Genomic DNA, 25,781 nt, shown 5'->3' with positions numbered 1-25,781 from the left:
TTATTGAAGGAGATGGCCCCACTCCGCTGGGGCTGGGTCAGCGAAAGCAATCCAACTGCACCTCTGGAGGTCAGGCAATCGATCAGAGCAGTCTGGGCAGTGGAAATCCATAAGTTCAATGCGAGGATCGTCTGTGTCATCCTCTGTCACTTTCTTTTTCAATCACAGGATGGAATTTCCAGGTGGAATTCCTGCCAGAAACATATGCTAATTTGGTTAGAAAGTAAATGCACCTTGTGCATATCTAATTGTCCGCCCCCGCGACACTCTCCGCCGAAGAAGATCCCGGCAAGTGAAATCTCCCAAATATGGCAATATACAACTGCAACTGCTCAGGCTGCAAAGTCAAATGCGAGTCGAGTCACTTTGATTTGACCACAAAATAAGCAAACACTGGATGGAGATTGCAAAAGAGACGGGGGCCACAATAAAGCACGTAAATGTGTTGGACTTGGCCGCTATTGTTGGCCAATTGCCCATATAAATACTCGAGTTGAATTTACAGCATAAATTTGTGCAAATCTTTTTCGGCGACTTTTATGTGCCACCGATGTGCTTGTAGCGACCGAAAATCCTAAAGGCGAATTGCCCGCAATAGTGCCAGTTTTTAAGCAAATTAGTAACATATATGAGGGTTCTTTCTAGCCCGGCTCATGGCCTCCAAAGCGGGGATCCAACTGGAGCAGGCCGGACACCAGACACCGGACCATTGGCCGGCCTTTCACTGAATTTCCAACTGTCGCGCCATTGTTGCCGCCGTCGCGGTATTGTTTGATAAACGCGAAGATAGCACTGGAATTGAGAGAAAACATTCGGAGACACGGTGTAAACAGCATTCATATCTCCGCCTGATCTAGTTTGAGCGATCGGACATGCTGGAAATAAACAGTGGTGATCCTAATCTCCGACAGGAGCTCCGCCAGTGGCTTGGTCTGACCCATTGTCCCGGCTTGACCATTCAATTGGCGCAGCAGGTGGAGTCCCAGGCTGTAAATATCATTGAAATAAGTCGAATTCCAAGCAAACTCTAGGGCAAACTTAATTTTTAAAGATATACTATTCTAGGATCTAGTTATCCCACTTTCCAGGCCGTTGTTAAGGTTGCCACCAACGACTTTAATTGGTTAAGCCCACAAGCAAGTCTGCTTGCTGAATAAAGAAGGTGGGATTGTATAACAATCAGAGGGGCTTAAGTGTTATATCACGAATCCGTAGGAATCTAGAATTGTATACGCAGTCGCTGGGGCAACGCTCTTCCACACGCATTTCCAGATTCCCGGCTTCTTGTTAGCGAACGATTATCGCCGCTGCCTGGCCGCAATCATAACCGGACCATAATTAATACGTGTGCCCTGGGCATCTAGCACCCAGAAACACCCCCCAGCCAGGGCGGCTCCAGAGAAATGCGAGACCGGCCCCTTCGAACGTGTATTTCATATGCTAATTAGATGTACTCGCGGCCACTTAACAGAGCATAGATACAGATCTCAGTCGGCTAATTGCTGGTCACTGGCCATATGCACTTTGTGGGTTAACAGGTGACGTGGATGGAAATATGAATGTGGAGTCGAGGTTGAAAGACTCGGAAGGCGGAAGACTCGAAACAGACAGAATTTCCCTATGACCGCTAGTGCCAGGTGCCACGCCCACACGCTAGAAAGCGGTATTTTGAAGAACAAACGAATAATTAGCATGAAGAAATGATTGCACTAATTGTGGCATGAGAAATCCAAACGGAGATCTCCCAACAGAGCTCCATGCCGCATTGCTGTATAGCTGCATGCTCCAAAGTGTGGGAAATGCAAGCGATCTTTCATTAGTTGTCTCATTAATGGGGGAGCTGGGCCCCGGGCAAGATTTTGGCTAATTTGGGCAGGCGGCTCCATAAATTATGCAATCTGAGTGAACGAACTGCAGTCTGCATCCGAGAGCCAGCCATAAGGGAACGGCAGAGTCCGATTTGGATTCGGATTCGAAGTCATAGTCAAAGTAGGATGGCTCTTTGAAGCGCCGCCTGGCATTCTCACATTTGTCAACACAGTTGGCAACAGAGTTGCAGGAATTTTTAGCCGGACAAACCGTGTTTTAATACCGCATTCAAATGGGGTACTCCGCCTCGGAGGACTGCCTTTAAAATTAATGCTTTTTGGCGGATTAACTTGTGATCGAATCCCCCGAACCCATTAGAGTGAGCCGGCAAACTTTTGATAAATTTCTTAATTTTAGGGAATTGGTTTTCCTTAATTCCTGTTTGTTTATGGCCCGGCCAGGGAATAGAAACTTCGACTAGGCGGATTCAAGTGGATTTACGGGCTGTTCCCCGGTTTGATCTATGAACGTGTCCACAGTTGCCACTTGCCAGGCTGCCAGCACATAAATTCCCTCGGCAGCACCGCCAATCGTTCATCGATTCACCACAGCAGCACTCAGTCGGAGCAGCTGAGGATCGTGGCTGAAGGTGGAAGTGGAAATGGAAATGGAAATGGAGCCATAGAGCATCGATCCCCGTGTTCATTTGCACATCGAGCTGGCAATTTCACAGATTTATCATCTTTACAATTTTTTTATCGTGCGGCAAAAAAAAAAGAAAAACCAAATTTATTAATACACCAAGTGCGAAGTTGGCTCTGAAAATAAAAAACCAGTTTCAAGGCCAGAAATTTATGACTTTCCTGGGCTCTGAGCTTAAAATCAAGCGGGTCTTGATGCAGTGGAGCTCGGAGGGACCTGGATGGGGTACATAAGTGTTTACGCACGTTGCCGTTAGCCCAATTCACTTTTAACGCAGATGCTTGACACGCCCCCTGCTTAGGTTTGGGGCGGAATTAAATTCACACTGGCGTGGCGTACCTAATTGGATAGATCAGAGATCTGGCGAGGACCCGGATAAGTTGTTGACTTATCGCGTGCCAAGATGCCATCGCCATCAGTTGCTCTTGCGAGTGGTTTAGTGGATGTTCCAAGCTGGAGACCGAGTTAGAGATGGAGTCGGAGATGCGAACCGAAACCCGGGACAACCTAGACCTGGGCAAATAAATTGCCAGCTGCCGGAGGCGCGGATCTCCTTGGCATGCAAATGGCGATCAAGATCGCGATGTTTGCGTGGCCTGTTATGAGTCAATCAGACGCCTGCCTACATTGTCACCATCACTTGGAGCGGATAGGATCGCAGGAGCTCTGGTTCTGGCTGGATCCGATGGCTGCCTGCAGCGCCGATGGAAGATGGCTAGATGGGCGCTGGAGATTGTCGCGATTGCATCATAAAATTTAACTGCCCCGCCAGCCAATTCCAGGTCCAAGCCAAGTCAAAGTCATTGCATAAATTGGCAGCAACAGCAGCAGTAGCAGCAGCAGCACCAGCAAAAGCAGCAGGAGCAGAAGAAGGAGCTGTTGCATCTATCGATGGGATGTGGTGGATGTGGCAATGGCAGCGGTATTTGATGGGGCTTATAAGGCGCCGCTTAGGCAAAAAAGGGGCAGCACCAAATGCCACTGCCGCCTCCCGGTACAGCTGCACCATTCAGCTGTCCACTTGGCCAAGATGTTTATGAGTTGACGAGGACAGCGAGCCTGGCCCTACCGGTGGGTCCTTCTCTCATAATTCCCCATATGAGCCGGCCGAAAACACACTCTGCATACCCCATTAGGATCATTTACTGGGCGAATATCAAAGATTAAAGGAGCCGCTAGGGTCATTTCTTGGCGCCATCTTCGTGGGTCTCCACAGCTGCATGCCGACAGAAGAGTTCTTTACCAGGGGATCAATCTGCTTAGAGGCCTTATGATTCTTGTAACCTAATAGATTGGAGAACCCCACACTAGCAGTAGTAAAACCAATGTGGCGCAATCGCTCCAGGTTCAGATCACATTCCTGATTAAGCCGTGAGCCGCAGCATTGAGGCCACCAACCAATCAATATTTTTCTTTTACTGGGATAAACTTTCAAAGTCCCCAAGTCCCGATCTCTGTCATATTCCCAGAATATGCGTATTTTGTGGTGCTGATGTGGGTAAAACATGAAAAAAGACCGTTACATTTTAATTTTGACTCATAACTCGAAATTGAATAGAGGTAACAAGTACGTTATTATCAAATAGTGTATATGTATATGGTAAGAAACAAACTCTTAATATTAAGCAAAATTTTCTCAAAACAATAGTTTAAACAATGCTTTGGACCCCAATCATTGTGGCCAATTACAAAAACATCACAAATACGTTACTGAACGAAAGCGCACCCAAGTGGCGCGTAATTCAAAATTACTGACTATCGATATTCATTCCGCTATGATTAAGGAACGTAACACGTAACGTATTCCATCTCTAGTACGTGAAGTATTTGAAAAAAAGCCATTAATCTGAACGTTACAGCCAAGTTTGAAATGTTTTCTCATCGATTTTTATGTTGGATTTTGTATGCTTCCGAAAATATTTAAAAATATGTTGAAATGAATTTTTAATTTCAAATGTTTTTATTATTAATTACTACATATTTCCTGTTTGCAATTATAAAGGAACAGAAGAAAACATTACGAAATGGAATAAAAAAAAATCCTTTCGAATGCCTATTACTCCTTAGCCTAGTCTAAGTCAGAACTTTTTGCTGGAAGTCTTAGAGTGGGAAGCGGTTGTCTATTTTTTCAGTGCCTGCACAAAGTTTCCCAGATCGTATTCCTCCTCGTACTGGTGCTCGGACCACAAATCCGGCAAGTTCTCAATGATTGTGTTCATGGACATGGGTCCTCCAGCAGCAGTAGAACCGGCCGTAGATGTGCCCTGGCCGTTGCCGTTGCCTCCGTTGAAGAGATCGAAGATCTGCGAAGTCCCCATGGTCTGTAGCGATGCATTTTCCGCACTGACCACCGTATTGGCAGTGAGAATCTTGAACTTTTGCAGACCCATGATCTTCTCTTCCAGCGAGTTGCGTGTGATTAACCGATATACGTTGACCACCTTCTTTTGGCCAATGCGATGAGCTCGATCCATAGCCTGCAGATCCTTCATGGGGTTCCAGTCGTGCTCCACAAAGATCACCGTATCGGCTCCTGTCAAATTAAGACCCAAGCCTCCAACCTATAGTACAAGAATTTAACATTAAAAGCGAATTCAAATTTTGTGAAAGGCCATCTCTTAAATACCAGCGTGGTTAGGAGAAGCACATCAATACTGGGATCGCTGTTGAAATTGTTCACAATGTCCTGCCGCTGGGAGGCGGGCACACTGCCGTCCAACCTCAGATAGGTGACACTGGGCAGGTGTCTTCGCAGCAAATCGTGCTCCACGATGTCCAACATCGCCTTCAGCTGACAGAAGATTAGGGCGCGATGCTGGCTAACCGACTCGGTTTGCACACCAATGCCACAGTCTAGTAGAAGTTGCCTGTGAAAAGAAGGAGAACATTTTAGCAAGAACCCTTTGTGAAGAATGAACAAGTTCTTACTTCAAGGCCGGCAGCTTTGCTGAGTGCTCGATGTCGTCCAAGGAGCTGTTCGATTGCGCCAACTGGGCAGAGACCTGGGCTAGGTCTTCCGACTGGCGCAGCACAAGCTTGGGATGATTGCAAACGTTCTGTAGGTAGCGGAGGGCCTGGAAAATGTGCGTTTTGGCACCCAGATTTTCCGCCACCATGGCCGACGCTGGTGAGTCGCTCAACTTGTCTAGACAGTCTTTCAAGTGCTTATTGCTAAAGTCTTCATAGAGTCGCAGCTGCAGCGGACTGAGTTCGCAGAGCAGGTCCTGCGTGATCTTGGGCGGCAGATCCTTAAGCACGTCCTCCTTGACTCGCCGCAAGAGGAACGGCAACACCTGCCGGTGCAATGCTTCCATGGCCAAAACGCCGGCCTCCTGCTCCTTGGCAGAGCTCTTGGCGTCGCGCGAAGCTAAGATTGGCCGTGAGAAGCGCTGAACGAACTGCTTCTCAGTTCCGAGGAAGCCCGGCATCAGGAAGTCGAACAGCGACCACAGCTCCAGCACATTGTTCTGGATGGGTGTACCGGAGAGGATGAGTCTATGGTTGGCCTTCAAGCGCTTGATGGCTTTCGAGCTCTTCGTCTTTCCGTTCTTTATGATGTGGCCTTCGTCCAGGACGACGTAGTTGAAGTGGATGCCATTGAAGAAGTCAATGTCCTTGCGAACGGTGTCGTAGGAGGCAACCACTAGGTTGCAGTTGGTTCCGATCTCGCTGCGCAGCTTTTCGCGACCCACCGGAAAGCCGTAGTAGTGCAGCGGACGCAGTACTGAGCCCTCCGCCAGGAACTTGTCCACCTCGTACACCCAATGGCCTGTGAGGGTCGGTGGGCAGATGACCAAGCTGGGCAAGTCAGCCTGCTTGGATTTTGTTCGCTGCAGATGGTCACCGGCCAGTATGCAGATGGTCTGCAATGTCTTTCCCAAGCCCATGTCGTCGCAGAGGATTCCATGCAGATTGTACTTGTTGAGGAACCACAACCAGTTGATGCCCGCCTGCTGGTAGCTGCGCAGCTCCACACTGATCCTCACCGGCACCCGGTAGTCCGGTATGCTCTTCGGGTGAAACAGATAGTCCAGGAATTCGCGATCTCGCGTTTTCTGGGCCTGAAGTGGCTCGCTTTTAAGCTGCTCCGCTTTGCCGTCCAGCGGCATCAGCTGGACAAGATTGGCGAAGCAATGAGTGGAGAGCAGGCGAACAGATTCATCCGGATCGCTCATGGCTCCCAGCAACGGCACCACCAGTAGTACGATATACGGAACAACCTTGATCTGCAGGCGGCTCACTACCCGTTCGATGGCTTCCATAGCACCCTGGCGCTCGATGAGCTGCTCGACCTTTCCCAGCTGTGGTAGCAACTGCTGGACCACAAACTGCATCGTCTGACAGGCGTCGATCTCCGCCAACACAGCGATGCACCTGGCGGCCATGTGACGCACGGATTTTAAAGGATGTCGCACAATAACACCCAGAGGGGGCAGCAGGGCAAACATTTGCGGATGTAGTGCCACATGGAGATGTGGAGCTGCTGTCTCTATCAACTGCAGGGAACTGATTAGCTCTGTGCAGACTCCCAATTCCGGTAAGGTGTTGGCCAGCTGCTGCTCGTCCGTTTCCTTAACAAACTGAGTCACTTTTCCGAACATCAGCTGCTGGAAAACCGACACCTTTTCCACGATGTGCTCCCCAAAGGTGCTGCACAGCTTCTCTATGGCACTGGCTGCTCCCAGGCGCTGAGTGCGGCATTGCTTGGCTTCCGCCTCCTTCGCCTGCTGCGCCTTTAAGTCTATGTGTGCGGCTACTGCGGATGCAGCAGCCAGAATCTCATTGGCCGGCGGTCTTCCGGGACCACGGGGTACTGCGGGGGTAGTCGGAGTGACCGCTCCAGCCCCTCCTCCTCTGGTAGTAGTCGTCGTGGTCACAGCTTGCTGGAGGGCTAATGTCAATATTCCGTAATAGACACAGCTGTTGGTCACGCACGGCGAGGGTGGGGTCTGCTGAAGAGTCTGCAGTGGCATGACCTGTGAGTAATAGAATCAATTAGTTCCTGTAGGTCTTCTGAATCACCATAAACTTACCAGCTTGGGCGTGTGCTCCCCGTCGCTCCTCAGAAGCGTGCAGAGATTGTTCAAGATCTTGCTGTTGGGACTAGGATTTCTATCACAGACCTGATCCATCAAGTGCACCAGAAACTCGGCTGAGAGCTGTTGCAGCTGGACGCACTGTTCCCGCTTGATGGACTCCATCAGAGGCTTCACCACTGGATTCAGTTTCTCTGGCAGGCAGTGAAGGGCGCAAATGGCGCCGGCCAGGGCTGCTTGGGCGCTGACATGGTAGGCTCCCTGCTCACTGGTCGTCTGCTGGTAGGACGCCTGTAGACTCCTTCGCCGCTCTTCCAGTAAGTCCAACGACTTGGGCTTCAGAGGATAATTTCGCAGGTTTTCGGTTAGCTTAGTGGCCACCGCTTCGATCTGATCCAGAGTCAGTATCTTGGCGTTGTTGAAGTCGTTGATGGGAATCTTGTTCTGCTTCAGGGTGGCGATGAAGTCCTGGGCCTCCTGCAGCAGACGAGTCAGTGAGACGGCGACCTCGTCATAGTAAATATACTCGCTGACGCATTGATGCAGTTTCTCCTGCAGATTGGGCGGTCCCGGGCGCACCGGCTCGTCCTCCAGAGCCCAAAAGGCTATTATCAGTCCGCACACTATTCTTTGGACAGCGGAGTGCGCGTTCAGGTGAACCAGCAGCACTTTGGTATAGCAATCAGTCGGGCTCTCGGTCTGCGGCGAGTACACCACTCCAGGAGCAGGCTGCACGAGGTAGTGGGAGAGGGCTCCCAGAGCTCGAGAGGAGGCGATCCTCGCTCGCATGAAGTTTGCCTCGCGCACCTCCACAGGCGTCGCTTCACTGCCGCCCAAGTACAGCTTCAGCGTGGCATTGGTGTGGGCCAAGGTGGCGCCTCCCAAGTCGTCGCCAATGCGCGCCGTTTTCTTCCGCGAGGTGCTGCTCGAATCCCCGCCAGCCCGTATAAGGACACCCGGATCGAAAGCCAGTCGGGGCGGCTGCATGGACAGACAGATCCACGAGGACACATACGGACAGGCGGCGTGCAAGAGGGCACCCAGATCGGCGTGCTCGATGAGATTGGACCAAACCTGACGGGCGAGCGACTGAATGTCTGCCTGGGGCTCCACCAGGATGCGCTGGTAGATGTGCCGCAATGCCTGCTGCAGCAACTGCCACTTCCACTCGCTGACCCCGAAGTTGAGCTTCATCTTGGGCTGCTCCACTGCGGCCTTGATCGGCTCCTCCTCCTTCGGCTCCACCTTCACCTTATCGGCGCTGGTGAGCGTCAGCAAGGTCTTCAATGTGGACCGCCGCACCGAGCTGGTGCTGTGCGACAGAAAGGGAAAGAGGCGGGGCACCAGCGTGGCCATGGGCTCCATCTCCACCCAGCTGGCCGCCTTCGGCAGACAGAGAATGGCCGCCAGCAGGCCCATGAAGCTATTGCAGGCGGAGGTGAGCTCGTCCTGGTCCAGCAGCAAATCCCACAGCATCTTCACGATGGAGGACACCTGGCTGGGATTCAAGAGCTTTGGCAGCCAGGACGACACTGGAATCAAAGTGGAAGCGGCCACTGCTCCGACATCGTCCACGGCATCCAGCAATCCCACCAAGATGTTCGATATGGACAGCGGAAGGTAAATGGGCAGCAGCTCCTCCCGCACGACGAACACGTACTTCAGGCCAAGAAGGCCACCATGGCGCACCTCCCACTCGTTCTTGTGTTGGATCAGCTGCAGCAGGATGTCCACAATCCGCTGCACCTTAGTGGCGTCTATCTCCTTGACCAGTGTTCCGAGCACCTGAGCGCAGGTTTCGCGCACTGGTGCCACCACCTGATCCGAGACAAAGTCCCCAAACCGGTCCAAGCATAAAACGCAGAGCAGACGCAGTGCAGCATCCTCCAGCCAGCGGCTGTGCGATTCGTCCATCTGCTCGCGGCTCTGTTGCACCGACTTTCCAGCGCCCTGGGCATGCTGGTTGATGAGCTCCCTTAGCGCCGTGGCCGCTCCATGGCGGACCTCCCATTTGGCGTGGAAGAGATCGATGAAGAGGCGCGCACAGAAGTTCTCGAGCGGCCAGGAGACGGCGTCCACCCAGGTCCCAGTGGCATCAGGAACGGCACCTAGAACGAGGAGGGTCTTTGTTCAAATAATTGATTCAAAAACAAACACAAGGCTTTTGGGCTTCAATTCGTTGAAGCCATAAGCCCTTTTTGTGGATAAGAGTTAAGATACTAGTGGGGATTATTGTTTATAGAGCCAGTTATAGTTTCAGATAAGTCCACCCCCTAGATTCCTCCACTCACAGTTCAGGCTGTAGAAGATCTCTTGGCGCTCGCTGGCCTTCAGCTTCTTCTTCTCCGGTTCGTCCAAGCTTGTTAGGGTGGTGCTGGTGCCATTGTTGCTGTGGTTGCTCCCTGTGCTGTGGTTGCTGTTCGAGTTGCGCCTGCTGCAGGTGGGGGTGACCACGGAGCCGGCCGCGGAGGAGGCGGTGTTCTGTCGGGCCTTTCGCTTGGCCCGGTTCATCTCCCGGCAACTGAGCTGGGTCTGCCCGGCGCCAGCTCCGTTGGATGACTTAATGTTCAGGATGTGCTCCACGGGCAGCTTCTCGGCGTTGACGTTGTAGCTGGTGCCGCCCCGGGAGAGGGCGACGTCCTCGTCCGTAATCATGTCGGTGAGATTGACGCCCAGCTTGGCGGCCGTGGTGAGGCCCAGCTTGTCGTTCAGAACCGCCCGTTGGCGACTCAGCCGACTGGCCAGACTTTGTTCCTCGGCTCCGCCGCCACTCGCCGGCTGTTCCTCCTGGACATCGAACTCGTTGCCTTCCGAGCCGATCAGGCGGGCGCCCTTGTGCAGGATCTGCTGCAGATCGAACTCATCGAAGCTCAGCAGTCGCTCACTGGCCGTCGTTGAGCTGGAGCCACTGGACTGGCAGCTGTCCTCCTCCAGTGCCGCTGCCGCCGTGGTGGCCGGCTCCTTCTTGGGCAGCGCCTGCAGCTCGGGCTGCCACTGGGGCACCTGCTTGAGGATGGCCTCCACGGTCTGGGCGGCGGCGATGCGCGTCTCCCAGGACGTGCTGTGCAGGTAGCCCACCAGCCGGTTCAGCAGGGAGTGCAGCTCGTGGGGATACAGCTTCTGTACCTCCCCGATCTGCTTGGCGGCCGCCTGGCGGGTGGCTGCTGTGGATCCCGACTCCAGGAGGATGAACAGTCGATCGAGTCTGCAAGGAGGCGGTTCATTATAGATAATATTCGACTTCTATCGGGTGGGACTTACCGAGAGGTCATTATGCAATGATGGTTTGTGACACGCTTTGTGATTTCCCGATCTAGGAGACCGGTCTACTCTAAGTAACTAATCTGGAATGGAAAAGGGAATTGGTAATTAGTATTATAAGTATAATAATTAATTAATGTGACTAGCTAAGATGGGGATTTCAGTGGGTATTTCAGTGAAAAGCTAAAAAATATCTCTTTTTGATACAATCTCACAACATATTTTTAACAATTTCCATTACAGCCTTTCATTTAAAATCAAACTGGTGTTTAAGATAAACAAATTTAAGATTAATACTTTCAAAAAAACAAAAAGGGAAAGTACATTTTATTCGTTTTGATTAAAAAAATTGTATTTGTTAAAAAGAGCAAGAGGCCGTCTATTAAAAGAAATATTAAAAAAACAAACAATATTTCTCGTCCAAGCTGTTCAGACTCTTTCCGAGACCATGACGCACTCCGGCACTCCAACAAGCCTTCCTCCGCGCTTTTCAGTCGACCAGTTACGGCCGAACACGTGGCTCTGGATAGGATTTCCTGGCGGCCACCTCCTCCTCCTCCCCAAAGAGTGTACATTAAATATTAAGCCCGGTAACCAAAGTGGGGTGGCGGGCTGTGTAAATTGAGTCACTCAACGTGAATGGCAGATAATGACTTCGCTGTTGCGCCGCGGCGTTCTTAACAGCTCGGAGCAGAACGTGACAATTGAACAAATTACGAAATTTCCATTTTGCGGACAATCACAGGCTTATTACGTAGGAAGAGCCACAGGAAAATCTAATTCTTCTCAGTTTAGAGTGATGTTTGGGGTTGAGAAGAGCCAGTTTTGGAAGTAGAAGTCCCAGAGCCCTTCTTATCAGCGGCACTCGCGATAAGGAGCCAGTTCACTGAACCAAGATTAAAGGGAAACACATACTGGGGCTTAGATAGGCAACCGGGAAACACTCGAAAATCTTTCAAGACACGTGCAACTTAATAGACAATGTTTGTCCACAAACTTGCAATAAAGTTATGGAAATAATGGAAATATACGCGACGTAAAAGTTATAATGAAAACATTAGTATTACTCGTCCGATCAGCCCTCCAATGAAGCATGAAGCAAAGCTATTGGGGGACCTTGGTAGACAAGCCATAGATACATATGTACTAGTACCATCCCAGTTATTAAATCCGAATTAAGCAAACGAAAATACTGATGACACCCACTGTCGTGTGACGAGCGTTTATTTTTACATTTTGTGTGAAAGATAAGCCACTTTTTCATTATCAATATGGCTTGAACGGCGATTATTCAGAGTGCTTTCATTGTTAGTTTTCGATCGATGATGTGTTCGAGATTCGACAGAAGAGCGGAGCAAAACAGAACAGGGTTTTCCAGGGATTCTGGGGTCATCTGAACAATCAGAAAATGTGGAACATGTGTGTTTTTTTGTGATGGCTCCACAGTCGGGTGATATTTGCGCGAAATTTGGCAAATATTTCGACAGCTGGCGCAGATCGAATTTATTGGGCTGCCTGGCAGAATGATAAACAGTCTATGGAGTGGAGCGGAGCTCCATCATCCCGGCGACGAGTTCTAAAGGTTGGAGGCACAAGCGACACAAAATAGACTCGAACGAGTGCAGGGCAGCGAAAAAAAAAGTGCGAAACATTAAGAGTGGCGGAGTGACGGAGCGTCGGAGTGCTGGAAGTCGAGCTTTGTTGGAAACTAGTTCAAGTGCCCTACCCCAACAGGGGGCACTGGAGGGGGAGTGTGGAGCCGCTGCCGATTACGGCAGCGGACCATAAATAAATACAGGTGCTTGTACCGCCTGCCAATGTACGTAGGTACGGCATCTGATCGGAATACGTGGACAGCGCTGCAAGGGAGCTTTTGATTCGGATTTGGAATGGAATTGGAATTGGGATTTAATCCAATTCCACCCACGGAAATGAGAAATCGGAAAATGAGCGATGCCATGAATGAAGCAATGACACAAATAGCCAGAGGCGCCTACTATATGATGGCTGAAAACAAACGAGCTGCGACTAAAAATACTCGCAACTGCCTGCCAAGAGTCCGAGAGGAGAAGGAAAATCCAATCCACGAGAGTGAGAAATATTTGGGCCATTTCTTGTAAACTTAATATATTTTATCCTCAAATCCAATAAGGACTACTAGAGATACTACCTTTGAGCTTCTATATCTTTAAGATACTTTTATTCCAAAGATACAGATACGAATGAGTTATTTGTTTTCTCACAAGAGAGTACTAGGAAACCCGTTAGTCTTCTCTAAGGACTTGTGCTAGTTTGCTGCGTTGGCGCTCTCCCTCTCTCTCCGCCTCTCCGCTCTCTTATCACACACAGCGTGCCCCCTTGGCCCGATGCTCTGCTGCTGCTGGCAGAGCAAAAGCAACACCAGCGACAGCGCTGCCGACCGAGGCAGCGACTGAGGGGCAACGGAAGCACGCTGGCAGCGCAGTAGGCGATAACGCCCCCCTCACACACACACACAGACAGACAGTCGACACACACTCACACATACATATACCAAGGCAGCTTGGCTGGCGAGGATCGGGCCATTAGCTACATATGTACATGTATTATTATATCACTCACCTTTGGCAATGGTTGCTCGCCCCTTTCCCAGCTAGACTCGGGCGCCCTGCATTTTCTAATTGATTTGTTTGCTCTAAAACTGTACAATCGCTGCGGCTGGGCGTGGCGGGCGCAGGGGGTGGTCTGGATTTTTCGCAGCAGCGTCGCAGATGCAGCACGCACACACCATTGATTTTCCACGCAAACACTATCACAAAAAAGACACCCACACTCTTGATGGGGGGCGGACAGTCTCCGGCGTGGCGAATTCTATTAGAACGCGGCGGCAATTGTCGTTCGGGGGCGTAGTTGTTCAATGCTTTAATTTAACATTCGGTTTCCAACACACTCCGATTAAAACACACTCCGACCGCACACTATTCCTAATTTTCACACTTTTTTCAGTACCAGGAGCCATGTTAGCCCGTCGCCAGTCGCATTTATAGTGTGCCGCGTCAAAACGGAGCATCGAGTTTTTAGCCCCGGATTAGTGTAGCCAAGTAACGGATTCGCCGTTCTACCAAAAACTCTGTCAATCGGTGTTTTCCGCTTAGCTTTTTTACGGCTAGCTATTTAGTTGGTATTTTTGTATAACAGTTATAACAGTACGTACTTAACCCAGAGGATGTATCTTGGAACTCACAGATACAATATGGTCAATTGAAATCACTGACCTGACAAGTATTGGCCATGTTACGGAATTTTCTGAATGAAATAGACCGTTATCAGAGTTTATACCATTATGGATAGCTTTGGACCAAAATGCGAACTTTTCATGCACCTTTTAGCCAATATCTCAGCCAATTTTTATCCGATTTCAAAAAGAATCACCATTTATGTATCGCAGATTCAATCTCCTCAGATCTGCATTGAAATATGGACAGCAAAAATTTGATCGATTTTTGGCAAAAATCGTGATGTTACCCCTTTGAAAATTTGCGAAAATCGGCTCAGATTTTCGATGACCATATTTTGATTGGAAGCGATGCTACTCGAAAATCTAAGATCGGGAAGGTATAACATTCGCCGATCTGACAAGTATTGGCCATGTTATGGATAATTTTCTGAAAGAAATAGACAGTTATTAAGGTTAATATTTGTAACTTAACATTGATATAACATTGACATTGATAGAATTTGATTTTCGAAACTCAGCTTTATCCTACTGGTATTATCCTTCAAAAAATTATATTTAGTATTTTCTCTTGTTATCGATAGCTGACATTGCGAGGGCTGCACACAACCTATCGAATACAACCCATAACTGTGCGTCGTTCAACCAGAGTTTTCAATATAGGCTTTTCGGCGTGCAAAACTGCTAAGATAAGTGAGAAAAAGCGTTGAAAAAGTGCCGAACCATGAACACACTGGGTCCTAAAAAGGACGGAAGTCCAAATATCGACTTTTTCCAGTCTCCGGAAACGCTACAGGGCTTCGAATCCATCCGACAGTGGCTGCAGAAGAACTGCAAAAAGGTGCGTATACAACAGCAACAACGCCGCCGCAACAAAAATGGCGCTCGGCTGGCAGCGAAAAAAAACAAAGAATAATAAAATGGGTTTCTTTCGCAGTATTTGGCCCACAGTTCGGAGCCCATTACGAAGGAGTCTCTGGCCCAGTTGCTTATACAATTCCTGCAGTATGTGGAGGCTAAGCTCGGGAAGAATTCGGCGGAGCCGCCGGCGACGAGAATTCCGGTTAGTGTTTCAGTGTGTGTGTGTTAGTGTCTGCTGTGTACAGGGTGGCCCATGTGTCGTATGTACACGTAAATATTAACCCTCTACTTGGCCAGTGGGAAAGAAATCAAATATGTATGACTGCTGTTGAAGTGCAATAATTAATATTCCTTTCTCCCCCAGATGCGTTGCTTTCTGGACTTCAAGAGCGGTGGCGGACTGTGCATAATTTTCTCGACCATGTTCCGGTTTCGGGCAGAGCAGCGCGGCAAGAAGTTCGACTTCTCCATTGGCAAGAACCCGTCGCGCAAGGATCCAAACATTCAGCTGCTGATCGAGATCGAGCAGGCCTTGGTCGAGGCGGATCTGTATCGCATTCCATACATCTACATTCGCCCGGAGATCGAGAAGGTCTTTGAGAGCCGGTTGCGTGAAATCCTTGACAACCGGCGCGTCGAGATCGTAACCGACGAGGAGGACGCTACCCACATTGTCTATCCCATTGTGGACCCACATCCGGATGAGTATGCCCGGCCGATCTTCAAGCGGGGCGGCCACGTTATGCTGCACTGGTACTACTTCCCTGAGTCGTATGACTCCTGGGCAGTAAACAACTTCGACCTGCCGGAAAACATTCCGGAGAATCCCGAGTCACCAGCTGAGCGCTGGCGCGTGTCTGCCTCCTGGATTTTGGATCTGGAGCAATACAACGAATGGATGGCTGAGGAGGACTACGAGGTGGACGAGCAGGGCAAGAAAAAGACGCACAAGCAGCGCATGTCCATTGACGACATCATGTCCTTCGGGGACGAGAAGAAGAAACCCGCTGCCAGCTCCGGGGGCAAGCAGAAGCGAAGGCGATCTCCCTCGCCCTCCGCCTCGGCTTCCACCTCGAAGCCCGGCAAACGCAAGCGGTCCCCAGCGGTGGTCCACAAAAAGTCCCGGAACGACGACGATGATGAGGACCTCACGCGGGACCTGGATGACCCGCCGGCCGAGCCAAATGTTCAGGAAGTGCACAAGGCAAACGCAGCGCTTCAGTCAACGGCTAGTCCGGCTCCTGGCGGAAAATCTCGAGGAGACAACGATATGATGCCCATCAAAGGTAAGTCTTTAAAGAAAAAGTTGGTTCTAAGTTATAACTCTTGCTCGCTTTAACTAGGTGGCACCATGACCGACTTGGACGACGAAATGACAGGCGGAAGTGCCGCCCAGGCCATGTCCACGGGCGATGGGGACAACTCACAAACCGGAAAGACAAGCGACAACAGCAACACGCAGGAGTTCTCGTCCTCAGCCAAGGAGGACATGGAGGATAACGTAACAGAGCAGACGCACCACATCATCGTGCCGTCGTACTCAGCCTGGTTCGATTACAACTCCATCCACGTAATCGAAAAGAGGGCTATGCCAGAGTTCTTCAACAGCAAGAACAAGTCCAAGACGCCAGAAATCTACATGGCTTACAGGAATTTCATGATAGATACATACAGGTAAGCCCATTATATAGAGTTTCTACCATCTCCCACTTACACTGACTTTTTTTTATGTCTTCAGGTTGAATCCAACAGAGTATCTGACCAGTACTGCCTGCAGGAGGAACCTGGCAGGCGACGTGTGCGCCATCATGCGGGTGCACGCCTTTCTCGAGCAGTGGGGCTTGATCAACTACCAGATAGATGCCGACCTGCGTCCCACGCCGATGGGACCGCCTCCGACCTCGCACTTTCATATTCTTTCGGATACTCCCTCTGGGCTGCAGGCCATCAACCCGCAGAAGACACAACAGCCCTCGGCGGCCAAGACTTTGTTGGACTTGGACAAGAAGCCCCTTGGCAAGGACGCGGAGCTGGTGGACAAGATCAAAACAGAGACCCTGGAGAACGGAGCTGCCGGAGGACTAAGCTCTGGAGTGAGCCAGTTCGGCCTAAAGCTGGACCAGTATGCTAAGAAGCCTGCGGCCATGAGGAACCGTACGGCGGCCAGCATGGCCCGTGAATGGACAGACCAGGAGACGCTCCTGCTGCTCGAGGGACTCGAGATGCACAAGGATGACTGGAACAAGGTCTGCGAACATGTGGGTTCCCGCACTCAGGACGAGTGCATTCTCCACTTCCTGCGGCTGCCCATTGAGGATCCGTATTTGGAGGACGATGGTGGGTTCCTGGGGCCCCTGGGCTGTCAGCCGATTCCGTTCAGCAAGAGCGGCAACCCCATTATGTCCACAGTGGCCTTCTTGGCCTCTGTAGTTGATCCCAGAGTAGCAGCGGCTGCCGCCAAGGCTGCCATGGAGGAGTTTGCCGCCATTAAGGTAAGTCGGTTCTAAGATTCTACATAATTTTGTTAATATATCCTATCTGTTGCAGGATGAAGTGCCCGCCACCATTATGGACAACCACATGAAGAACGTGGAAAAGGCATCGGCGGGTGGGAAGTTCAATCCAAACTTTGGTTTGGCCAACAGCGGCATTGCCGGAACAGGAAACGACAAGGAAGAGGAGGAGGGCAAGGAGGGAAGCGGTTCCACGCCAGCGGCTGGAGCAGATGAGGAAATGAAAGATTTAAACAAGAAGGACGGTAAGTCGGCTTTTAGGGATGTAGGAATGAGGATTTTGAAGAAAAAAGGGTTTAGTAATGATACTCTTTGTTTGTCGCTGTACTTAGTTTCTGTTTTATGTCTTGTATGTTGTGTTCGTACGAAATTCGCAATGTTTTCCATCTGGCACTGTATTTGTATTTTGTTTCGTTTTTGTGTTCCGCCCAACAACCGAACCGCCAAAAACCCACATCAACCACCACACCAACAACAACAAAATAATAATAATACCTGAACGAAAAGACGATGCCAAGCCCAAAGACAAGACGAAATCGGATAAGACCAACACGAACACAGACTCAAACTCGAGCTCCACCTCATCATCGGCGACGGGCAACACCACCAACAACACGGACAACAAAAAGAAAGAGTCGTCCGACAAGTCCGCCACCAAGCCAGCCACTGACAAGTCAAACAAATCCTCACCCACAGACCCAGCGGCCGGCGGCGACGTGGACATCAAGACGGAGGATAGCAGCGGCGATGGCGAGGCCAAGGACGGTGCCGAGCCCAAGGAGGCGCCGGTGTCTGGAACAGGTTCGGGAGCAGGAGCTCCCGCGAAGGAGGGAGCCTTCAGCGAGAACAACATGCAGACGGCGGCGGCAGCTGCCCTGGCATCCGCAGCAGTGAAGGCCAAGCACTTGGCTGCTCTGGAGGAGCGCAAAATTAAGTCCCTTGTGGCGCTGCTGGTGGAAACGCAGATGAAGAAGCTGGAGATTAAGTTGCGGCACTTCGAGGAGCTGGAGGCCACCATGGAGCGCGAGCGGGAAGGCCTGGAATACCAGCGACAGCAGCTGATCACCGAGCGTCAGCAGTTCCATTTGGAGCAGCTCAAGGCGGCCGAGTTCCGGGCGCGCCAGCAGGCTCACCATCGTCTTCAGCAGGAGCTGCAAGGCCAGGCAGCTGCCGCCGGCGGCATGATCCTGCAGCAGCAGCAGCAGCAACAGCAATTGCCACAGGCGCAGCAGCAGCTACCACCTCAACAGCAGGTCCTGCCGCCGCACCCCCATCCGCATCAGGTGCCACCACATCCGCATCCCCACCAGGCACCGGTTCCGCCACAGTCGCAACCTCTACCGGGACCAGTCCAGCACCAGCCACTGCCGCCTCACATAGTCGGACCCGTGGCACCGCCCCCTAACGGGGCTCCTTTCGCAGCGCCCCCTATTGTGCCCGCCGGATGTCCTCCCAGCGGACCAGGAACCCCTCTCCCGACCAACGACCAGTCCGGAGCAGTTCCTGCCGCGGCGGCTTCGCAATCTCAGGCCCCAACTCCCATGGGTAAGTGACTCTTCTGACAGAGATTGGAAATATTAAATGTACTTTTCTTTGAACCGCAGACACTACGCCGCCGAGTAGTTCTCCTGCGGCAGAACCCACTGGCGCCCCACCAGGATCGGCGCTACCACCTGCCGGTAGCATTCCCCCCGCGAGCGCTCCTTCCGCCGCAGCCCCCGGCGCTCCACCATCTTAATTTTAAACCCTATGCGTAAGCCAGCAAACGTTAAAGTAACTAGCTCTAAGTTATGTGCTCTCAGTATGTATTATGTATACTCCCAACCCAACCTCTTGTGTAATCTGTGGACTGTCCTCCCCCCGATTGACATGTCTCCCCCACCCAATTATCCCCTAGTTTTGTGTGTATTTAGTTTCGTGTCCGTTTGCATCCAGGCCAAGCAACCATTATGCACAATTATGTGAACCAAGTTTCGAATCTGAAAACTATGGCATTCAATAAAAATCTAATTAAACTTCAAATTCAAATCGCTTGTTTTAAATGTGTTTTTTATTAAAATGATATTCCTTCTTTTTACAAAGATATTTAATTGTTATTCTCTCGATCCAAAATTGAGTATTTATTTTGGATTTCTGTGTAATACTTGTACGAGTCTAAACAGACAGAACTTATTGCTTCCATAGGAATGATCTGATCTGGAGATCCATACTAAAACTTTTTGATTTAATATTTATTGAAGAAAGATTCCAGAATACTATTCAATGCAGTAAAAAATATAAAAATTAGGTTCGTATTACATTTTAAAATATTTTTTAGGTCCCAGCTCCATGAGCAGGGTTCTCATATTCAGTTCGCATTTCTTTTTATTCAGTAAGGAGATTATCTTTTAATAGAGGTCCGAGTGATCAGGGTATGTCTGTTAAGGCTTATATTTTACAAACTATCCTAGAGGAGCAAGATAAACATCAGCCAGGTGATTCAACCAGTGGATCATTGGAAGCAGGTGCGTCTTCGCAGGATGTTCGGCCGCTTAATCACTCCCAGTTCCTTGTTGGATAGCGTGCGCTTCAGATTGGGTGCTTCTTCGGAAACCGGCGATGACTCGCGGTCTATTTGTAGAGTGATGGCAGAGCAGGATTCCCTCACACAGACATTTGGCGGCGAGGGCGAGGAGACGCAGATATTTCTACCGACACGGGCCTCGATGGGCGATGCCTCCAGCAAAACATTTGGATCTTTTTTCAGTTTATTCCCGAGAGGCTCCTGGCAATGGAGCAGCCGCCCGAAAGTGCCCATGGTGCGAACGTAGATCCTGTTGTAGAAGCGGATTATGTCTCCGGTCTGCCCATCGTTCATGGCCACCGCGCGATATACGCTGCTCCGAGCATGCGGCTGGCGTCGATAGTGCTGGATGATTGCACTGAAGGTGAGGCGCAGCTCCTCCAAGCGGGCGTGCAGATGGATGGCGCACAGAAGCAGTTGATCCACACTGCGCTGTCGCAGTAACTGGCCTCCTTTGGTGGTAAACGAGTGCTCGGCCAGGTGCCAGATACGCGCAAAGTTATCCACCAGGCCGATACTCTGGCAGAGCACGAACAGCCGCCTCTTGGCCAACTCATAGAACTTTCGCAGACATATTTCAGCTCCCGTCGAGGCGTTTTCCTTGCCCTCCGCCTGGACATCCTGGTAGCCGGGTAAGTGCAGCGCTTTACCAAAACTCCTCCACAGCTGAGAGTTCTTGCGGAAGATTAGTGATCCCAGGCATTCCTCCTCCAAAGCGTGCAGGTGCTTCACCAGTTCCCGCCCCAGCAGCCCCTGATCATGGCGCACCACCACCTCCAAAATCTTCTGGAAATCGTAGGCTTCAAGCGAGTAACAGTCCAGGATAAAGGGGAATTTTAGTCCATCCACGTCCTCGTGATGGACATGCAGTGCCACTTCTAAGCAGCAGGCAAGAAGGGTTTCGTTTAGGGTGGGCTGCTTGATTAGTTTGCTGATCTTCAGCCAGGGCTTCAGGGCTATCTCCGAAGTCACAATTTTGTCTATTAATTTGTAGTACAAGCCGCTGGCTAAGCGGAACCGCTCATCAGCCTCCTGGGCCGTTATGTAATCCTTGGCAGCGGCACTAAACTTTTGGCCCATACTTTTTAGAGTCTGCTCCAAATGCTTTATTACACTTTTCCCATCATCCTGCAGACGCTCCACGATATTAGGGGCTAGCTTTAGTGGCAGGCTTTGGGAAAGCAGTTTTTTGTGCTTCGACGTAGAGAAAGTGGTCGAAGTCGTGGAGATAGACAGTGTGACGGATTTGGGATCCTTTGGCTTTTCTTTCAGCTCCTGGAAGCAGAGCAAGACTCGTTCATCCATCTCACTGATGTCGGCCACATGAGTGTCGTACTTTCTGTTCAAAGTACCAAGATTCACGTCCAGCATACCCTCTTTGACGATCTCGCGCATGTGAATGTTGTTTCCCAGAAGGATGTGGTCCATGAATAGCACCATTAAAGCCTTGTGGAAAAAGGCTTTCTTCATCTGAGTTACTCCTTTTGCCGGCAGCTGGGGAATGAGGTCAACAATAGCCTCCAAGGCACTGTACTTGGTCAGGAGGGTACTATCGAAATCCTCGGAATCCCATTTGGGAGGAACTCCGGCAAAGTCGCGACGAATGACCTCGGATCTGGACACCTCCAGAACATTAACGTACAGCAGGTCCATGCTGCATACCAGCACCTGACATCCGCTCACCAGACTAGATGTGGCAAAACCGGGTAGCTCGTTGCGGATCACCAGGAAGAGGAGCCAACCAAACTCATACAAGGACATATACAGTGCCACTGCCTCGGAGTCCGCATCCTCGGCTGGCTGAACAAAGAGCTTCTCGAAGATGTGCTTGTAATGCTTTCGCAGGGTTAAAGTGATTCCGAGTCGTCGCTGTAGTTCCTCCACCTCCAGCTGGAGAGTCCCCTCGTTCTGGGCCAGCCAGTTCCAGTGTTCCATCCGGCGTAGAAACTGAGACACGTTCACCTTGAAGCTTCGCAGGAGGCGTGTCAGTGACAGGTTCCAGCAACTGCTCTTAATCTGATCCGATGGATCAATTGGTGCTCCTCGCTTGGACTCCTCTCTCATCTCCCGGATCTTCACGCGCTGCAGCTCGCTGTATACCGAACAGCATAGCCACTCTTGAGCCATGTCATCTCCTCCACTCCCAGCCAGGCTGCCATCTGCATCGAATCGCCTGTATGTGGCCATGGCGCTAATCTGAATCTTGGGGTCCAGTTCCAAGAGCTCGCAGCTGGCATAGTAGCGCTGGAGCAGCGCATCTGGCTGAGCATCCACCTCGCAGATGTTCATTGAAGCTCTATGGTTTGCTTATATTTATTATTTTCTCAGAGTTACGTGGAATTCCACACAGTTTTGGGTTTAAACGTTGTTTTGACTGTACAATGCAAATTTTCCAAAGGCGCGAATGACTTCGATAACCGGCTTTGTTATCGTCCTTGTTTTCAGCCCTGGTATTAGGGATGCCTTTGAATGTTATCGTTATCAAATCTTAGCCCACGACTGCCCAAACAAATATTATTATTATGAGTTTTTTACTATGCGAACAGAGACTCATTTAAAATAGGTTTCTTAATAATTTATTGTCTAATTGAAACAAATTTTTTTTCTTGGATTGGTTATTATTTTTGAACGCTTTGAAACCCCTTGGGCATAGGTGGGTTAAAAGTGTTGCTGTTGAATTTTAAAATGTTCCAAACAAATCGGGTCCTTCAAAAAGAGCAGGCACAACTCTTTGCCATTCAAAAGAAGCTGGAAAAGGTACTGCCCGTGGTCCAGGAGGCCCTAAATTCCCTCAAGGTGATTGCAGTTTTTTGTCAAATAAAACTGTTTAACGTAATTCATTTCGCAGGTGGAGGAACTGCATCTGAAGTCAATGGGCATACAGAATGCCACCGAAGGCCAGGGCACCCGCAACAAGGATCCTCTTTCTATAGATATCGCTGAGAGGCCTGATCCATCTGTCTCGGAACCCACATTTGTCAATAGTCAGGAAATTAATCTGGGTGTAGTTGCTAGCAGCCTAAAAACATTCGACGAGGAAGAGGACTCGGACTGAATACAACTTTTATTCCACATAATTATAATTAAAATGTACAATTAATAGATTTAGTAAAAAATATTCGGATGCAGAAAAAAACTAATCTACTAAAGCTACATATGTGCTACTGGACCCAATCAAATTATGTATTATTCTTGATCCGAGGACTCAGCCGAACTCTCGGCGCGTTTTTTCTTCTTTTGGGGCACCTCTTGATCCTCACTGCTGTCACTATCCGAACTCGAGTTACTGCTACTCGATCCCGATGAACTGCCTTCGTCATCATCATCACCTGAGGAGGAACTGGAATCACTCGAGTCAGAATCCGAGGACGACCCTGACCCGGAGCTGCTACCCGAACTGCCTGACGAGCTGGAAGAGGAGGACGAACTTCTGCTTGCCTTCCGCTTTCTCTTGGACTTCTTGCTGGCAGTAGAGCTAGTTTCTTGTAGCTCCTCCGTTGGTTTGGGCGTCTCAGCTTCTTTTTGCGCGAGGTGTTGGCTCAACTTCTTGGTACGTGAGCTGCGGTGCACGAACTTGCGCTTTTCTTTGCACTCATAGCTCCAGTGGCCCATCTGCAGGCACTTTTGGCAGCGAATGCCATTGGGAAAGGCGGCGGCGAGTTTTGCGGTTCTATAAAAAAGAAAAAGGATTTTAACATACTACCGTGGCTTGGTGGAAAAGCCGGCAATAGTCGGGATTCTCACCTTTGTTTCTGCGCCAGCTTTCGGGCGGCTAGTCCCACTAAAGTCATCCTGAGAAAATCTTTAAGGCGCCGTCGGGAGACAATCTTGATGGTATGGGGTGGGAACCTATGCAACTGGGTGGAAAATCCAGGAAAATTGAGTATCAATAGTGTTTTTTATTTATTTTTTTCGATATATGTTATTCTGATAAAACCATTATCGTTATCGGCTATCGAAAATTAGTCTCTTCTTTCGTTTATGGGGAGCATTGTTCATGATTTTATAAGACGAATTATAAATTAACATTTGATTTACATAATTGGAGCATAGATCGAATGATTTTAAAAAATAAGAAACATCATACCATATCTACCAAATCCCGAATTTATGTTCATAATTTTAAATTGTCATGAATTTCATCGCATGAACCTACTAACAGCTGTTTGCCAATATTTATCTCTACACCTGGTTTTGTTTAAATGTTACTATTCAGTCTAATTTATGTATAAAACGCTTTGTAAAAATGCACGGTTAGAAATAAACATAAAAAAAATTAAAACCAAAACAGCCGCAAAAAAAATTGGAAAGCGTTTTTCTAGTGCAATTACTTAACCAACCGTATTTGCCAATTGCTGACTAAGAGGCGAAAGTGATTGCAACAAAGTCCAAATATTATCACTTGGTAAGGTCATTGTGGTTTAATGATTGGCTAATAATGGAGTTTTTTCACTATAGATTCCGATGGACACCAGCAGCATAGTCCCCGCAGCTTCGGTCCGTCCAATGCCGCCCGAGGAATTAGCTCTGCAATCCCTTACAAAGCAGTTGTACAAGTCGCGCCTCTTCCGAGGGTACTATGTGGAACGCTGTTTTGTGGAGGAGGTGGGTGGCTACCGGGACGTGGTGGTGCTTCAGCGAAGTGAGCGAGATCTAGAGAAAATGCTTCAAAATAGTGCCGCACAGCTGCAGATGTTTTACCGGAGATTAGTTCCCAACATGTGGGTGGGAATAACCAGCGGCAGCTATGGTAGCTACACGCATACAGTCCACCCGGGCCAGTTGGAGACTTGTATTTGGACGGAGCTGAGCGACTTGGCGTTTGGGGAATACTGGTTCAGTATAAAGACACTACGATTTCGGGATCAGGAGGTGCAACTGAAAATAAAGATGGTTCGTGCCGTGGAAGAAGTAACGCTGGCGACTCCTAGGAGATCTACTTCTCTTAACAGAAGCTCACCCATCAAAGCTATCACGGCTGGAGGAGAACCAGAAACAATCCCGGAGTCTGCGGAGCAAATTCAATTGGGCATGGCAGACTTTCTGGCAGTTCTGCAGCAATGGGGCGATGGAATCAAGCAGACTGTTTACGATTTTATGGCCAACGATGTCAACAAAAGAAATATAGTTGGTACTATTAGGTTTTTGGGACTACTCATCTTCTCGGCGGTGGGTGGAGCAGCGGTGGCGCTGCGCTTCCTTGGAGTCTTTGCCGTTCGCTTTCTGTTCGAGCTGAGCCGCTTCACTCATACCGCCACTCCAATAGTGTTTAAATTGCTGGAATTCCTAAACAAAATCGTGGGAGCAATCTTCATACTCCTGACCATGATTTGGAAGGACCTAGTGAACCGCGGCCAGCCGGTCTCTAAGCAACCGCAAATAGAGCCGAGCTCTCGTTTTAAACGTATTACCTACGAGCGATCAGAGCCGCAACACCGGAGCCCCAGGTGGTGACCCAAAAATCTTACAGCTAGATGATTAACATCAAACATTAGATCAGGGTGGAAGGGCAAAGAAAAATCATTCAAATTGTGTTATTAGCCGTAAGCCTGTAGCTCAGATCAGATCCCGAATCACCGCATATTTGTATCGCAAATATGGGCACCTTTGAGATTTTAAATTTTAGCCAAATGCAATATATAGTAAATTATTTGATTGGATTGCCATTTGGGCACACAATCGCATGCTTATTAACTCCCACTGTTAATTCATTGTGCATTGTTCAAAAAGTTGTTTATTTTAACCCATTTAGTGTTAGGTCTTCTAATTTATGTAACGAAAATTTTTGTGAATAAAAATTACTGCAATATGCGAACCGACAA

The 25,781-nt window shown here is 49.5% G+C and overlaps 6 protein-coding genes across 7 annotated transcripts; 3 read left to right on the top strand and 3 right to left on the bottom strand.

Moving 5' to 3' along the window:
- Positions 1-4,010: 4,010 nt before the first annotated feature.
- On the bottom strand, positions 4,011-13,898 carry LOC6501327 (TATA-binding protein-associated factor 172). The gene is made up of 7 exons (XM_001954966.4): positions 13,410-13,898; positions 10,809-10,891; positions 9,839-10,752; positions 7,545-9,655; positions 5,440-7,487; positions 5,138-5,378; positions 4,011-5,072 (listed from the first exon to the last, which is right to left on the bottom strand). Exons 2-7 carry the CDS (start codon positions 10,817-10,819, stop codon positions 4,632-4,634), a joined length of 5,766 nt encoding a protein of 1,921 aa, XP_001955002.1. The 5' UTR covers positions 10,820-10,891; positions 13,410-13,898; the 3' UTR covers positions 4,011-4,631.
- A 713-nt stretch (positions 13,899-14,611) lies between these two features.
- LOC6499261 (SWI/SNF complex subunit SMARCC2) lies at positions 14,612-19,424 on the top strand. Of its 2 annotated transcripts, none has more exons than XM_014910502.3 (8): positions 14,612-14,863; positions 14,960-15,085; positions 15,248-16,169; positions 16,227-16,557; positions 16,622-17,375; positions 17,431-17,641; positions 18,093-18,941; positions 19,001-19,424. In XM_014910502.3, exons 1-8 carry the CDS (start codon positions 14,747-14,749, stop codon positions 19,132-19,134), a joined length of 3,444 nt encoding a protein of 1,147 aa, XP_014765988.1. In that variant the 5' UTR covers positions 14,612-14,746; the 3' UTR covers positions 19,135-19,424. The 2 variants fall into 2 exon arrangements, with proteins under 2 accessions (XP_014765988.1, XP_001955001.1); XM_001954965.4 differs by having other exon boundaries at positions 14,613-14,863; positions 17,904-18,941.
- A 3-nt stretch (positions 19,425-19,427) lies between these two features.
- LOC6501326 (retinoblastoma family protein) lies at positions 19,428-22,380 on the bottom strand. Its single transcript, XM_001954964.4, has one exon. It carries the CDS (start codon positions 22,246-22,248, stop codon positions 19,888-19,890), a length of 2,361 nt encoding a protein of 786 aa, XP_001955000.1. The 5' UTR covers positions 22,249-22,380; the 3' UTR covers positions 19,428-19,887.
- A 63-nt stretch (positions 22,381-22,443) lies between these two features.
- LOC6499262 lies at positions 22,444-23,128 on the top strand. Its single transcript, XM_001954963.4, has 2 exons — positions 22,444-22,755; positions 22,808-23,128. Exons 1-2 carry the CDS (start codon positions 22,645-22,647, stop codon positions 23,012-23,014), a joined length of 318 nt encoding a protein of 105 aa, XP_001954999.1. The 5' UTR covers positions 22,444-22,644; the 3' UTR covers positions 23,015-23,128.
- On the bottom strand, positions 23,006-23,890 carry LOC26514712 (zinc finger CCHC domain-containing protein 10). Its single transcript, XM_014911837.3, has 2 exons — positions 23,704-23,890; positions 23,006-23,629 (listed from the first exon to the last, which is right to left on the bottom strand). Exons 1-2 carry the CDS (start codon positions 23,748-23,750, stop codon positions 23,146-23,148), a joined length of 531 nt encoding a protein of 176 aa, XP_014767323.1. The 5' UTR covers positions 23,751-23,890; the 3' UTR covers positions 23,006-23,145.
- Positions 23,891-23,967: 77 nt separating this feature from the next.
- LOC6499263 lies at positions 23,968-25,781 on the top strand. Its single transcript, XM_001954962.4, has 2 exons — positions 23,968-24,364; positions 24,418-25,781. The coding sequence occupies exon 2, from the start codon at positions 24,424-24,426 to the stop codon at positions 25,411-25,413; it is 990 nt and encodes a 329-aa protein (XP_001954998.1). The 5' UTR covers positions 23,968-24,364; positions 24,418-24,423; the 3' UTR covers positions 25,414-25,781.

This window comes from Drosophila ananassae, chromosome 2L (genome assembly GCF_017639315.1).
Source record: "Drosophila ananassae strain 14024-0371.13 chromosome 2L, ASM1763931v2, whole genome shotgun sequence".
In the NCBI taxonomy this organism is placed as follows: Eukaryota; Metazoa; Arthropoda; class Insecta; order Diptera; family Drosophilidae; genus Drosophila; species Drosophila ananassae.
This window is presented reverse-complemented; position numbering and strand designations above follow the sequence as displayed.

Coding starts and splice junctions, on each gene's coding strand:
- LOC6499263 (XM_001954962.4), top strand. CDS start 24,424: ATGGACACCAGCAGCATAGTCCCCGCAGCTTCGGTCCGTCCAATGCCG.
- LOC26514712 (XM_014911837.3), bottom strand. CDS start 23,750: ATGACTTTAGTGGGACTAGCCGCCCGAAAGCTGGCGCAGAAACAAAG. Junction 23,630..23,703: donor AAGCTGGCGCAGAAACAAAG/GTGAGAATCCCG, acceptor TCTTTTTTATAG/AACCGCAAAACTCGCCGCCG.
- LOC6501326 (XM_001954964.4), bottom strand. CDS start 22,248: ATGAACATCTGCGAGGTGGATGCTCAGCCAGATGCGCTGCTCCAGCGC.
- LOC6499261 (XM_001954965.4), top strand. CDS start 14,747: ATGAACACACTGGGTCCTAAAAAGGACGGAAGTCCAAATATCGACTTT. Junction 15,086..15,247: donor CGCCGGCGACGAGAATTCCG/GTTAGTGTTTCA, acceptor TTTCTCCCCCAG/ATGCGTTGCTTTCTGGACTT. Junction 17,642..17,903: donor AGATTTAAACAAGAAGGACG/GTAAGTCGGCTT, acceptor CTGAACGAAAAG/ACGATGCCAAGCCCAAAGAC.
- LOC6499262 (XM_001954963.4), top strand. CDS start 22,645: ATGTTCCAAACAAATCGGGTCCTTCAAAAAGAGCAGGCACAACTCTTT. Junction 22,756..22,807: donor AGGCCCTAAATTCCCTCAAG/GTGATTGCAGTT, acceptor TTCATTTCGCAG/GTGGAGGAACTGCATCTGAA.
- LOC6501327 (XM_001954966.4), bottom strand. Junction 9,656..9,838: donor GATCTTCTACAGCCTGAACT/GTGAGTGGAGGA, acceptor TCCTCGTTCTAG/GTGCCGTTCCTGATGCCACT. Junction 7,488..7,544: donor GGGAGCACACGCCCAAGCTG/GTAAGTTTATGG, acceptor TATTACTCACAG/GTCATGCCACTGCAGACTCT.